At 36.1% G+C, this 12,602-nt stretch overlaps 1 protein-coding gene across 9 annotated transcripts in view; it reads right to left on the reverse strand.

Annotated features, from left to right (window-relative positions):
• Positions 1-12,602, reverse strand: part of CCDC73 (coiled-coil domain containing 73) — a 152,101-nt gene that overhangs the window by 52,919 nt on the left and 86,580 nt on the right. For 8 of the 9 annotated variants that reach the window (XM_027581553.2, XM_027581547.2, XM_027581552.2 and 5 more), the window contains 2 exons: positions 5,159-5,294; positions 4,843-4,922 (listed from right to left, as the gene is read on the reverse strand). The exons of the other annotated variant lie outside the window; for it this stretch is intronic. In XM_027581553.2, coding sequence (XP_027437354.2) covers positions 4,843-4,922; positions 5,159-5,294 — 216 coding nt within the window. The remainder of the gene's footprint in view (positions 1-4,842; positions 4,923-5,158; positions 5,295-12,602) is intronic. 9 annotated transcript variants of the gene reach the window in all.

Here is a 12,602-nt window from a genome sequence, read left to right on the forward strand (position 1 = left end):
AAAAATCACACAATCATATCAAAAGATGCAGAAAAAGCATCTGACAAAAATCCAACACCTATTTATGATAAAAATTCTTAGCAAACTAGGAACAGAGAGAAACTTCCTCAACTTGATAAAGAGCATCTAGAAAGAAAACATACAGCTCACATCAAACTTAATGGTGAGAAACTTCACAATTTCCCTCTAAAATCAGGAACAAACCAAGGATGTCCCCTCTCACCAAATTTTCAACACCATACTGGAAGCCCCAGCTAATGTAACAAGACAAGAATAGGAAATAAAACAAAACAAAACAAAACAAAAAGATGTACAGATTTGGGAAGGAAGAAATAAAACTGGCTTTGTTCACAGATGACATGATTGACTATGTAGAAAATCTAAAAAAATCAACAAAGACCTCCTGGAACTAATAAGTGATTATACCAAGGTTGTAGAATATAATATTAATATACAAAAGTCAATCACTTTCTGTACTAGAAAAACCTACAGTTCTTCCCTCTTGTATAAGGAAAAATCCAGTTCTTCCTCCTGTGTTTTTTTTCCTGTGTGGCTCCTTTACACAGAACACTTCTGACACTTCTGGTCACCAAATATGTGGAGGTTTTCCCCCACCAAGCAATTCTCTGCAACACCAGTTGAATGTCCCCACAATTTAACTCACTTCTGACACTATCTACTTGAAGGCAGGGCCAAATCCCAAAGGTTAAAGGCTCAGTCCCATAAGACTGCTCCCATCCCACTTCAGATGCCAATCACAAGTCCAGATGTTTCTGACTGATTGGCTATAAATAGAGGTTCCTATGATCCCCCTCTTAGGTTCCATTAATTTGCCAGAACAGCTCACAGAACTCTGCAAAACACAAGTTTATTAGTTTTTTAACAGATACAGTAAAGGATACAGATCAACAGCCTGATGAAGATATACAAAGGGCAGTATCTGGGAAATGATACTACTGGGATTTTATGGAGACTTCCTCATGTAGGCATGATCAATTATTAACTCCATTTCCAGGCTCTTTTCCTGTGGAGTAGAGGGAGGTAGGGGAGAAGCAGGGCTAAAAATGTTAAGCTTCTAATCATGACTTGCTCTTTCTGATGACCAACCCCCATCCAGGAGCCATCCAGGATCCCACTCAGAGTCACATCATTAAAACAAAAGATGCTCCTAGTGCTCTTATCACTCAGGAATTTATAAGGGTTTTAGGAGCCCAGTGTCAGGGTCAGGGTGAAAGACCAGATATTAGAACAAGAGATATCCTTAGTGCTTTTATCACTTAGGAAATTACAAGTGATAGAAAATGAGGGCAGATATTTTCTATGATCTCATACTTTTAATTTTTGCTACAATTTTTAAGCAAAAATTAAATGCTTAGGTAAAAAATCTAACAAACTATATATAAGATCTACATGAGAAAAACTATAAAACTCTAATGAAAGATACCAAAGAACTAAACAAATGGAGAGATATTCCGTATTCATGAATAGGAAGACCCAATATTTTCAAGATGTCAGTTCTTCCCAACTTGATCTATAGATTCATTACAATCCCAGTCAAAATCTCAGCAAGTTATTTTGTGGATATTAGCAAACTAATTCTATGGAGAGGGAAAAGGCCCAGAATACCTAACTTAATATTGAAGGAGAAGAAGAACAAAGTTAGAGGACTGATACTACCCAACTTTAGCACTTACTATAAAACTACCGTAATCAAATCAGTGTGGTATTGGTGAAAGAACGGACAATTAGATCAATGGAAGAGATAGGAGAGCCGAGAAACAGATCCACATAAATACAGTCAACTGATAGTTGACAGAGGAGCAAAACTAATCTTTTCAACAAATGGTGATGGGACAACTGGACATTCACATGCAAAAAAAAGTGGGGGGGATTTAGACCGAAACCTTACACTCTTCATAAAAATTAACTCAAATGGATCACAGACCTAAATGTGAAATACAAAACTATAAAACTCCTAGAAGATAATACAGGAGAAAATCTAGTTGACCCTGTGTAAGGCAATGACCTTTTAGGTACAATGCCAAAGTTACAATCCACACACAAAAAAATTTGATAAGTTGCACTTCATTAAAATTAAAAACTTCTGCTCTGCAAAAGACAATATCAAAAGAATGAGAAGTCAAATCAGACTGAGAGAAAATATTTTTAAAAGCTATATCCGATAAAGATACTGTTATCCAAATTATACACAGAACTCTTAAAAGTCAACAATAATAAAACAAATAACTCAATTAAAAAATGGATAAGAGATCTGAACAGACATCTCACCAAAGAAGATACACAGATCGCAAGTAAACATATGAAAGGGTGTTCAACTTCATATGTCATTAGGGAATTACAAATCACAAGAGATACCATATACACCTATTACGAATGTGCAAAATCCAAAACACTGACAACCCCAAATGCTGGTGAGGATATCGAGCAACAAAAACTCTCATTCATGGCTGGTGGGCATGCAAAATGATATAGCCACTTTGGAAAGCAGTTTGGCAGTTTCTACAAAATGAAACATACTCTTACCATACAATCCAAACAATCATGCTCCTTGGTATTTATCCAAAAAAGTTGAAAACTTAGGTGCACACAAAAACTTGTACATAGATATTTATAGCAGCTTTATTCATAACTGCCAAAACTTGCAAGCAATCAAAATGTCCTTCATAGAATGGATAGTTTGTGGTACATCCAGGCAATGGAATATTATTCAGTACTTAAAAAAAAAAAAAAAGCTACCAAGCCATGAAAAGACATTAGACAAAACTTAATGCATATTACTGAAAAAGCCCATCTGAAAAGGCTACATTCTATATGATTCCAACTCTGTAACCTTTTGGAAAATGTTCCCAAACTGTGGAAATAGTAGAAAGAGAAGTAGTTTCCAAGGGTTGGGGGAGGGACAGATGAAAAGGCAGAGCACAGAGGATTTTCAGAGCAGTAAAACTATTTTGTATGATACTAAAACGGTGGACACGTGTCACTAAACATTTGCCCAAACTCAGATAAAGTACAAAACCAAGAGTGAATCATAATGTAAACAATGGAATTTGGATGATACTGATGTGTCACGGTAGGTTCATCAGTTATAACAAATGCATCACTCTGGTACAGGATGTTGATAGTGGGAGAGACTGCACATGTGTGGGTTAGGTAGTATATGGGAACGCTCTATACTTTCCATTCAGTTTTGCTGTAAAGCTAAAAATGCTCTAAAAAATAAAGTTTATTAATTTAAATTAAACAAAAACAGTGAAATTCAACGTATACATATAGCTGTAAGTGCTTGGAGTGTTTTTTCTTTCCTTTTAAAAGCAGACTCCATTTAAAACCAAGATGAAAACATTGATCCCAAATTTAAATTTTCCTCAAAAGTTATGATATATATGAACAATATCATCCATATTCATTTATTTATTGAATCCAAAATATGTATTGCCAAAATGACTTGTTGAGGTTTGGGGTGTAATTTTTGTAAATGACTGACAACCACAGTGGGGGTTATATTCTTCCTGGTTTATAACCACTAAGGCCATTTTTCTACTTCTGAGCCAATGACTGTGACATGAGGAATAAAATGTTTATGGTCTTCTGCCAATTTATTTATTTATTTATTTTTAAAGATTTTATTTATTTATTCATGAGAGACAGAGAGAGAGAAGCAGAGGGAGAAGCAGGCTCCCAAGGAACAGGGAGCCCGATGCGGCACTTGATCCCAGGACCCTGGGATCATGACCTGAGCCGAAGGCAGACACTTAACCATCTGAGCCACCCAGGCGCCCTGGCCTTCTGCCAATTTAGATCTCAATGTCCAATGGAGTCCTTCACTCATGATGCTCCAGCCATACCAGACTTTCTCCAGTCCCTCACATATACCAAACTCTCGCCTATACTTAATCTTAGCCAAAGGTCTGAGCAGTGATTGCTAAAATTCTTTCCTACCTCAAGGTTTTTGCACATGCTGTTCTCCTTGCCAGAGTATTACCTACTCTATGTGATGCTCTCTTTCTGGGTTCCAGTAACTTATCTTCTTGCTGTTTTGGGGGTCCAGTATGGGGACATCTCTATTGCCTGAAACATTATTCTCCTCTGTCCCTATCCGTTCACCTCCAATGTAATAAATCCACCTATTGTAACGTCATCACAACCTTTTTCTTCGTATCATTTATAACAGTTTTAAATTATTTGGTCTGTGTGATTATGTATTTTGTGTCTAACTCCTCCATTGGACTATAAACTTCAAAAAAGGAGGGAAATGTTTTATTTTTTTCAGACCTGTATCCTTAGTGCCACATAGTATCTGACACACACAGTTATTCAAGTATTGAATGAATGAAGAATGAATGAATAGGGGCGCCTGGGTGGCTCAGTCGTTAAGCGTCTGCCTTCGGCTCAGGTCATGATCCCAGGGTCCTGGGATCGAGCCCCACATCGGGCTCCCTGCTCCGCGGGAAGCCTGCTTCTCCCTCTCCCACTCCCCCTGCTTGTGTTCCCTCTCTCGCTGTGTCTCTCTCTGTCAAATAAATAAAATCTTAAAAAAAAAAAAAAGAGTGAATGAATAAATGGTGCTGAGATTGACATACAGTAAATACTGGCTATTCAGGTCACCATAAAAAGGCATGCCAATGGTGACAAAGAATATTTTGAATGGGTTAGAACAAATTCATTCATTACATTTACTGGAATCATAACTCACAGTTTGTGAATCTGTATTTAAAACGTATTTTTCTTTATACCAGAAAAATCTACCCAACTTTTTCTAATACTATTTCATAAAACTAGACTATAATTTTACCTAATACTATAAAACTGTATCAATCATACCTTCTTTAAACTGCATATTTCAGATTCTTGTTTTTTATTTAAAGCTGAAAGTCTTTTGTTTAGCTGTATTGCTTCCTGTACTGCAACATGAAAAACATTTAGAAAAATATTATATTCAAAATCAATTTAAGGAAAGTATCACTAAAATGGACAGGGAAAATAGCCTCAATGCAATGTATGTAATTATTATTGAATTTAAATAATATTAAAATGCTACTTAATATTACCAGTAGCAGATAAGTTCAATTTATTTATTATAAATAAGCTCATTTAATCACTCCCTATTAAATATATGTTTAAATAAGATCGTACCTACCATTTTGTTCTAACTTTTCATGATTCTCTTTTACCAATCCAAATTGACCTGTTATCATGCCATAATATTTCTCAATTTCATTCAGTTGCTTCTGATGATCTTCTTTAGCCAGAAGATGTAACTGGACTTTTTGTTCCTATTTTGAAGTTATTTAAAATGTTATAAATATATAAAACACACATATACAACATATATGCACACATATATTTAAACATACATATAAATTGTTTTTAATAACTTTTGTTACTAAATAGGCCATGAAAAAGTGCTGAGTACACCATAGGGAGGAAATGTTAAAGAGATATTTCTAAACCTATGTAAAATTAAAGCCTTTTTTGTCTTGTAACAAAATAGTCATTTAAATTTATACAGCCCTTATTTAGAATTTCTTTTTCAAAAACCAACTAGTTTCAGAGGCTCCTGGGTGGCTTAGTGAGTTAAGCATCTGCCTTCGGCTCAGGTCAGGATAGAGTCCTCATCATATCTGGCTCTTTGCTCAGCGGGGAGCCTGCTTCTCCCTCTGCCTGCCGCTCCCCCTGCTTGTACTCTCATGCTCTCTCTCTCTCTCTGGCAAATAAATAAATAAAATCTTAAAAAAAAAAATCAACTAGCTTCATTTATAGAAAAGTTAATTAGTCCAAGCCAGCACTAAGCAAAATCATGAGACTATTAAAGCAATACTCTTGATAATTTAGGAAAGGAATTCTTTTCTCTAAATTTGGGAGTGCAATTATGAATGTGGTATTGAAACTCAAGTAATTTTTCTGATTTTAATGAGTATAGCCCCTTCTCATTGCATTAAAAATTGAATTATGAGGATATCTATCAGAGACAGGGAGGCAATACAGTATAGTAGAAAGTCTACTTAGGCTGAGAAACATAATTGTTAAAAATTGGACCCAATGTATTTTTTAATATGGGCTTTCATTGCTTTTGGCTAAAACAACTTGTTTTGTCATACTTAGAAATGTGACTTTCAATTTTAAAAAGAAATCTTATGTTAATAAAATCAATAACATTTTTTTAAAGGTTTTGACCTTGACTTGGCATTGGTAAAATCACTGATTGGTTTCACAAATTTCATTCATTTTTGCCACATGCTTCAGCACCCGTGATGAGCAGTGATAAAGAACAGTGTGCGTCTATCAGTGATAAAGAACAGCGTGAGTCTATCGGCTGGTACTCAGTAATTGTTTTCTGAATGAATTGTTTTCCTGTGGAGTTGCAACAGTGTAAATTTGTTAGATCTACCTGGCCTGTGTATGTTTCCCTTATCCAGTATTATCACAATTTCAAGTATTTACTTTTAGTATTTCTTCCTCATGACAATCTAGTAGAATTGAAATTCACATGCTCTATTCTCCCCTAGTCAAATGAAGGGCATAGTACTCAAAGTAAACCAACTGATTTCTTTTTGGAATTTGAAACTTGAGCAAAATGACTATGAAACGCAGTAAGTTCAGTAGTGATCCTATCCAGACTGATGAGACTTCTGTCCTGGGTTCCTTCAACCTGCTTCACAAACTGGAATTAGCCTGGTCTCTGTTCATTCTCAAACCCATTCTTCAGTCAAACTGATTCTGAGTGCCTCCACTAAATTTCCTTTTGCATAAATTAAACAGAGCCAGTTCCTACTGCTTAAAACCAAAGTACACGCAGTATAGCAAAGTAGTCAAAACCGAATCTGCCTGTGTTTAAATACTCCCTTTGTAATTTAGTTGCAGTGTGACTTTCGGAAAATTATCCACCCTATCTTTAAAACAAAGATTCTAAAAGTATCTCCCTTATAAGGTTGCTCTGAGGATAAAATGAATTAATACACATAAACACAAAGAACAGGGCGCCTGAGTGGCTCAGTTGGTTGGGCGACTGCCTTCAGCTCAGGTCATGATCCTGGAGTCCCCGAGTCCCGCATCAGGCTCCCTGCCGAGCAGGGAGTCTGCTTCTCCCTCTGACCCTCCCCCCACCTCATGTGCTTTCTCTCTCTCTCAAAAATAAATAAAAAAATCTTAAAAATAAAAAAAATTAAAAAAACACAAAGAACAGATGCTTGCCACAGAATAAGCACAATATGTTTTGTTATTATTATTCCTTAAGTGATAAAAGTACCTTCAATAGCTTTAACTAATTTTATTTAGAGTAAGAATAGTCCTAATATTAAGAAAGAATACACACGGGCGCCTGGGTGGCTCAGATGGTTAAGTGTCTGCCTTCGGCTCAGGTCATGATCCCAGGGTCCTGGGATCGAGTCCCGCATCGGGCTCCCTGCTCCTTGGGAGCCTGCTTCTCCCTCTGCCTCTCACTCTCTCTCTCTCTGCCTCTCTCTCTCTCTCTCTCTGCCTCTCTCATGAATAAATAAAATCTTTTTAAAAATTTTTAAAAATTAAAAAAAGAATACACATTACAACCTAAATTGTACCTAACTATATTCTCTTGGCAAATTTGATGATAGTCTTAACTTTTCCTTTTTCTTTTTTTAAAAAGATTTTATTTATTTATTTGACAGAGAGAGACAGCGAGAGAGGAACACAAGCAGGGGGAGCCGGAGAGGGAGAAGCAGGCTCCCCACTGGGCAAGGAGCCCAACACGCGATCCCAGGATGCTGGGATCATGACCTAAGCCAAAGGCAGATGCTTAATGACTGAGCCACCCAGGCGCCCCAATAGTCTTCACTTTTTCAAAGACAGTTTTTTAATGATTTTAAGCAAAGTGATAATATCGTTAGTAATGATCATGATGGATGAGTCAAAGTTTCCCATATACTTCTATGGGCTTTTCAAATTCACTACTTAGTCATTTGAATTAATCATGTAAGTTATAAACACAAACAAGCTGACAAGTGTACTTACCCTGAAGATCTTATGCCTACCTGGGTAGTCACTATTTTCAATAACTAAATAATGAAAAATAATGAACCATATTCCATTCCTCTACAATACTACTTAATTCTTTAATCTAGAGAATTATACTTGCTTTCAGCAGATGTATAAAAACCTAACACAATTTCACTAAAATTAGTCTAAAGACATTACTTCAATCCAAGGAATTTTTTTTAAAGATTTTATTTATTAGAGAGACACAGAGAAAGGGAACACAAGCAGGGGGAGTGGGAGAGAGAGAAGCAGGCCCCCTGCTGAGCAGGACCCTGGGATCATGACCTGAGCAGAAGGCAGACACTTAACGACAGAGCCACCCAGGCGCCCCAATCCAAGGAATTTTTTTTTAAGATTTTATTTATTTATTTGACAAAGAGAGACACTGCGAGAGGGGGAACACAAGCAGGGGGAGTGGGAGAGGGAGAAGCAGCCTCCACCGAGCAGGGAGGCCCATGCGGAGCTCTATCCCAGCACTCTGAGATCACGACCCGAGCTGAAGGCAGACGCTTAACCATCTGAGCCACCCAGGCGCCCCCCAAGGAATTTTTTTAAGTTTTTATTTTATTTTATTTTATTTTAATTTTATTTTAATTTCAGTTAGCTAACATACAGTCTAATATTAGTTTAAGGTGTACAATATAGTGATTCAACACTTCCACCCATCAGCTGATGCTCATCGTGACAAGTGCACTCCTTAATCCCCAGCACCCATTTCACTCATCCCCCTACCCACCTTCCCTCTGGTAACCAGCAGTTCTCTATATTTAAAAGTCTGTTTCTTGGTTTGTCTCTTTTTTAACTTTACTCGTTTGTTTTCTTAAGTACCACATACGAGTGAGATGACACAATATTTGTCTTTCTCTGACTTATTTTGCTTAGCATTATACCTTCTAGTTCCCTCCATGTCATTGCAAATGGCAAGATTTCATTTTTATAGTTGAATAATATTCCATATTATGTGGAATATTTTTATATCTCACACCTTCTTTATCCATTCATCTATCAATGGACACAGGCTGCTTCCATAGCTTGACTACTATAAATAATGCTGCTATAAACACAGGGGTGCATGTATCCCTTTGAATTAATGTTTTTATATTTTGGGGGCAAATACCCAATAGTGTGATTGCTGGATCATACAGTTCTTTTTAATTTTTGAGGAAACTCTATACTGTTTACCACAGTGGCTGTACCAGTTTGCATTCTCATCAACAGTGCATGAGTGTTCTCTTTTTTCCACATCCTCCCCAACACTTGTTGTTTCTTGTGTTTTTGATTTTAGCCATTCTAACAGGTATGAGGCGCTATCTCATTGTAGTTTTGACTGGCGTTTCCTGATGATGAGTGATGTTGAGCATCTTTTCATATGTCTGTTGGCCATCTGTATGACTTCTTTGGAGAAATGTCTTTCATGTCTTCTGCCATTTTTAAATTGGATTATTTGTTTTGGGGGTGTTGAGTTTTATAAGTTCTTTATATATTTTAGAAACTAACCCTTTATTGGATATGTCATTTGCAAATATCTTCTCTTATTCCATAGGTTGTCTTTTAGTTTTGTTGTTTCCTTTGCTGTGCAGAAGCTTTTTATTTCGATGTAGTCTCAATAGTTTATTTTTGCTTTTATTTCCCTTGCCTTGGAGGACGTATCCAGAAAAATATTGCTACAGCTGATGTCAGAGACATTACTGCCTGTGGTCTCTTCTAGGATTTTTATGGTTTCAGGTCTCACATTTAGGTCTTTAATCCATTTTAAGTTTATCTTTGTATATGGTGTAAGAAAGTGGTCCGGTTTTCCCAACACCATTTGTTGAAGAGACTGCCAACAGCTGGATATTCTTTCCTGCTTTGTTGAAGATTAATTGACATAGCCATGGGTTTATTTCTGGGTTTTCTATTCTGTTCCACTTATCTGTGTGTCTATTTTTGTGCCAGTACCACACTGCTTTCATTACTACAGCTTTGTAATATAACTTGGAAGTCCAGAATTGTGATGCCTCCAGCAATTTGCTTTTCTTTTTCAAAATTGCTTTGGCTATTCATGGTCTTTTGTGGTTCCATACAGATTTTAGAATTGTTGGTTCTAGTTTTGTGAAAAATGCTGTTGGTATTTTGATAGGGATTGTATTAAATGTGTAGATTGCTTTGGGTAGCACAGACATTTTAACAATATTTGTTCTTCCAATCCATGAACAGGACATGTCTTTCTATTTCTTGTGTCATCTTCAATTTCATTCTCAGTGTTTTATAGTTTTCAGAGTATAGTTCTTTCACCTTTTTGGTTAGGTTTGTTCCTAGGCATCTTATTACTTTTTGTGCAATTGTAAATGGGATTGCTTTCTTAATTTCTCTTTCTGCTATTTCATTACCGGTGTGTAGAAATTCAACAGATTCCTGTACATTGATTTTGTATCCTGTGACTTTACTGAATTAGTTTATCAGTTCTAGTAGTTCTTGGCTGAGTCTTTCAGGTTTTCATTATAGAGTATCATGTCATCTGCAAATAGTGAAAGTTTTACTTCTTCCTTACCATTTTGGATGCCTTTTATTTCGTTTTGTTGTCTAATTGCTGTGGCTAGTACTCCCAGTACTATGTTGAATAAAAGTGGTGAGAGTGGACATCTTTGTCTAGTTCCTGACCTCAGGGGAAAAGCTCTCAGTTTTTCCCCATTGAGGATGATGTTAGCTGTGGATTTTTCATATAAGACTTTTATTATGTTGAGGTATGTTTCCTTTAAACCTACTTTGTTAAGAGGGTTTTTTATCATGAAGATATTGTACTTTGTAAAATGCTTTTTCTGCATCTATTGAAATCATCATATGGTCCTTATTCTTTCTTATTGATGTGATGTATCATGTTGATTGATGTGCAAATATTGAACCACCCTTGTATCCCTGGAATAAATCCCACTTGATCGTGGTGAATGATTTTTTTAATGTATTGTTGACTTTGGTTTGCTAGTAACTTATTGAGGATATTTTGCATCTATGTTCACCAGGGATACTGGCCAGTCGTTCTCTTTTTTAGTGGTGTCTTTATCTAGTTTTGGTATCAGGATAATGCTGGCCTCCATAGAATGAATTTGGAAGTTCTCCTTCCTTTTCTATATTTTGGAATAGAGAAGAATAGCTATTAACTCTTCTTTAAAAGTTTGGTGGAATTCGCCTGCAAAGCCAGTTGGTGCTGGACTTTGTTGGGAGTCTTTTGATTACTTATTCAATTTCTTTGCTGGTGATCACTCTGTTCAAATTTTCTATTTCTTCCTGCTTTAGTTTTGGTAGGTTATATGTTTCTAGGAATGTATCCATTTCTTCTAGGTTGTACAATTTGTTGGCATATAGTTTTTCATAATATTCTAATTGTTTGTATTTCTGTGGTATTGGTTGTTATTTCTCCTCTGTCATTTGTGATTTGATTTTAGTCTTTTCTCTTTTTTTCCTGATATGTCTAGCTATAGGTGTATCAACAGAACCAGCTCCTGGTTTCGTTCATCTGTTCTACCATGGTTTTTTAGTCTCTAGATCATTTATTTCTGCTCTAATCTTTATTTTTTCCTTCATTCTGCTGGTTTTAGGTTTTGTCGTTGTTCTTTTTCTAGTTGCTTTAGGTGTAAGGTTAGGTTGTTTGATAGTCCTATATTGCTAAACACTTCCCTATTAGAACTGCTTTTGCTGCACCCAAAGCTTTTGGGCTGTTGTGTTTTCATTTTCATTTGTTCCCATGTACGTTTTTTTCTTTTATTTCCTGGTTGACCCATTCATTGTTTAGTACCATGGTATTTAACCTCCATATATTTGTGGTCTCCAGATTTTTTCTTGTGGTTGACTTCTAGTTTCATAGCATTGTGGTCAAGGAATTTTTCAATTTTTCAGCTTTGATCAATTTTTATGTAGCCTTTATGAGAATATTGTCCACTACATATATATAGGTTTCTCTGACCTCCCGTTAAAAAAACGGTAAATAGGCTGTTAATGCCTGTAAAGATTAATAATCCTAATAACTAAAACTGCAGTAAAGTTTAAAGTGATTTAATTGGTTTTCTCTACATACATAGAGCTCTATACACATTAGAATAATTTGTGATAAAAGAGCCAAGATGTCCATCAACAGATGAATGGATAAAGAAGATGTGATATATATATATATATATATATATATATATATATATATATAATATATACACAGTGGAATATTATGCAGCCATCAAAAGGAATGAGATCTTGCCATTTGCAACGACGTGGATGGAACTGGAGGGTGTTATGCTGAGTGAAATAAGTCAATCAGAGAAAGACATGTATCATATGACCTCACTAATATGAGGAATTCTTAATCTTAGGAAACAAACAGGGATGCGGGAGTGAGGGTGGGGTGGGAGGGATGGGGTAGCTAGATGATAGACATTGGGGAGGGTATGTGCTATGGTGAGTGCTGTGAATTGTGCAAGACTGTTGAATCACAGATCTGTACCTCTGAAACAAATAATGCAATATATGTTAAGAAAAAAAAAGAAGATAGCTGGAGGGGAAGAATGAAGGGGGGTAAATAGGAGGGGGAGACAAACCATGAGAGA

The sequence above is a fragment of the Zalophus californianus genome, chromosome 11, assembly GCF_009762305.2.
Source record: "Zalophus californianus isolate mZalCal1 chromosome 11, mZalCal1.pri.v2, whole genome shotgun sequence".
Lineage (NCBI taxonomy): Eukaryota > Metazoa > Chordata > Mammalia > Carnivora > Otariidae > Zalophus > Zalophus californianus.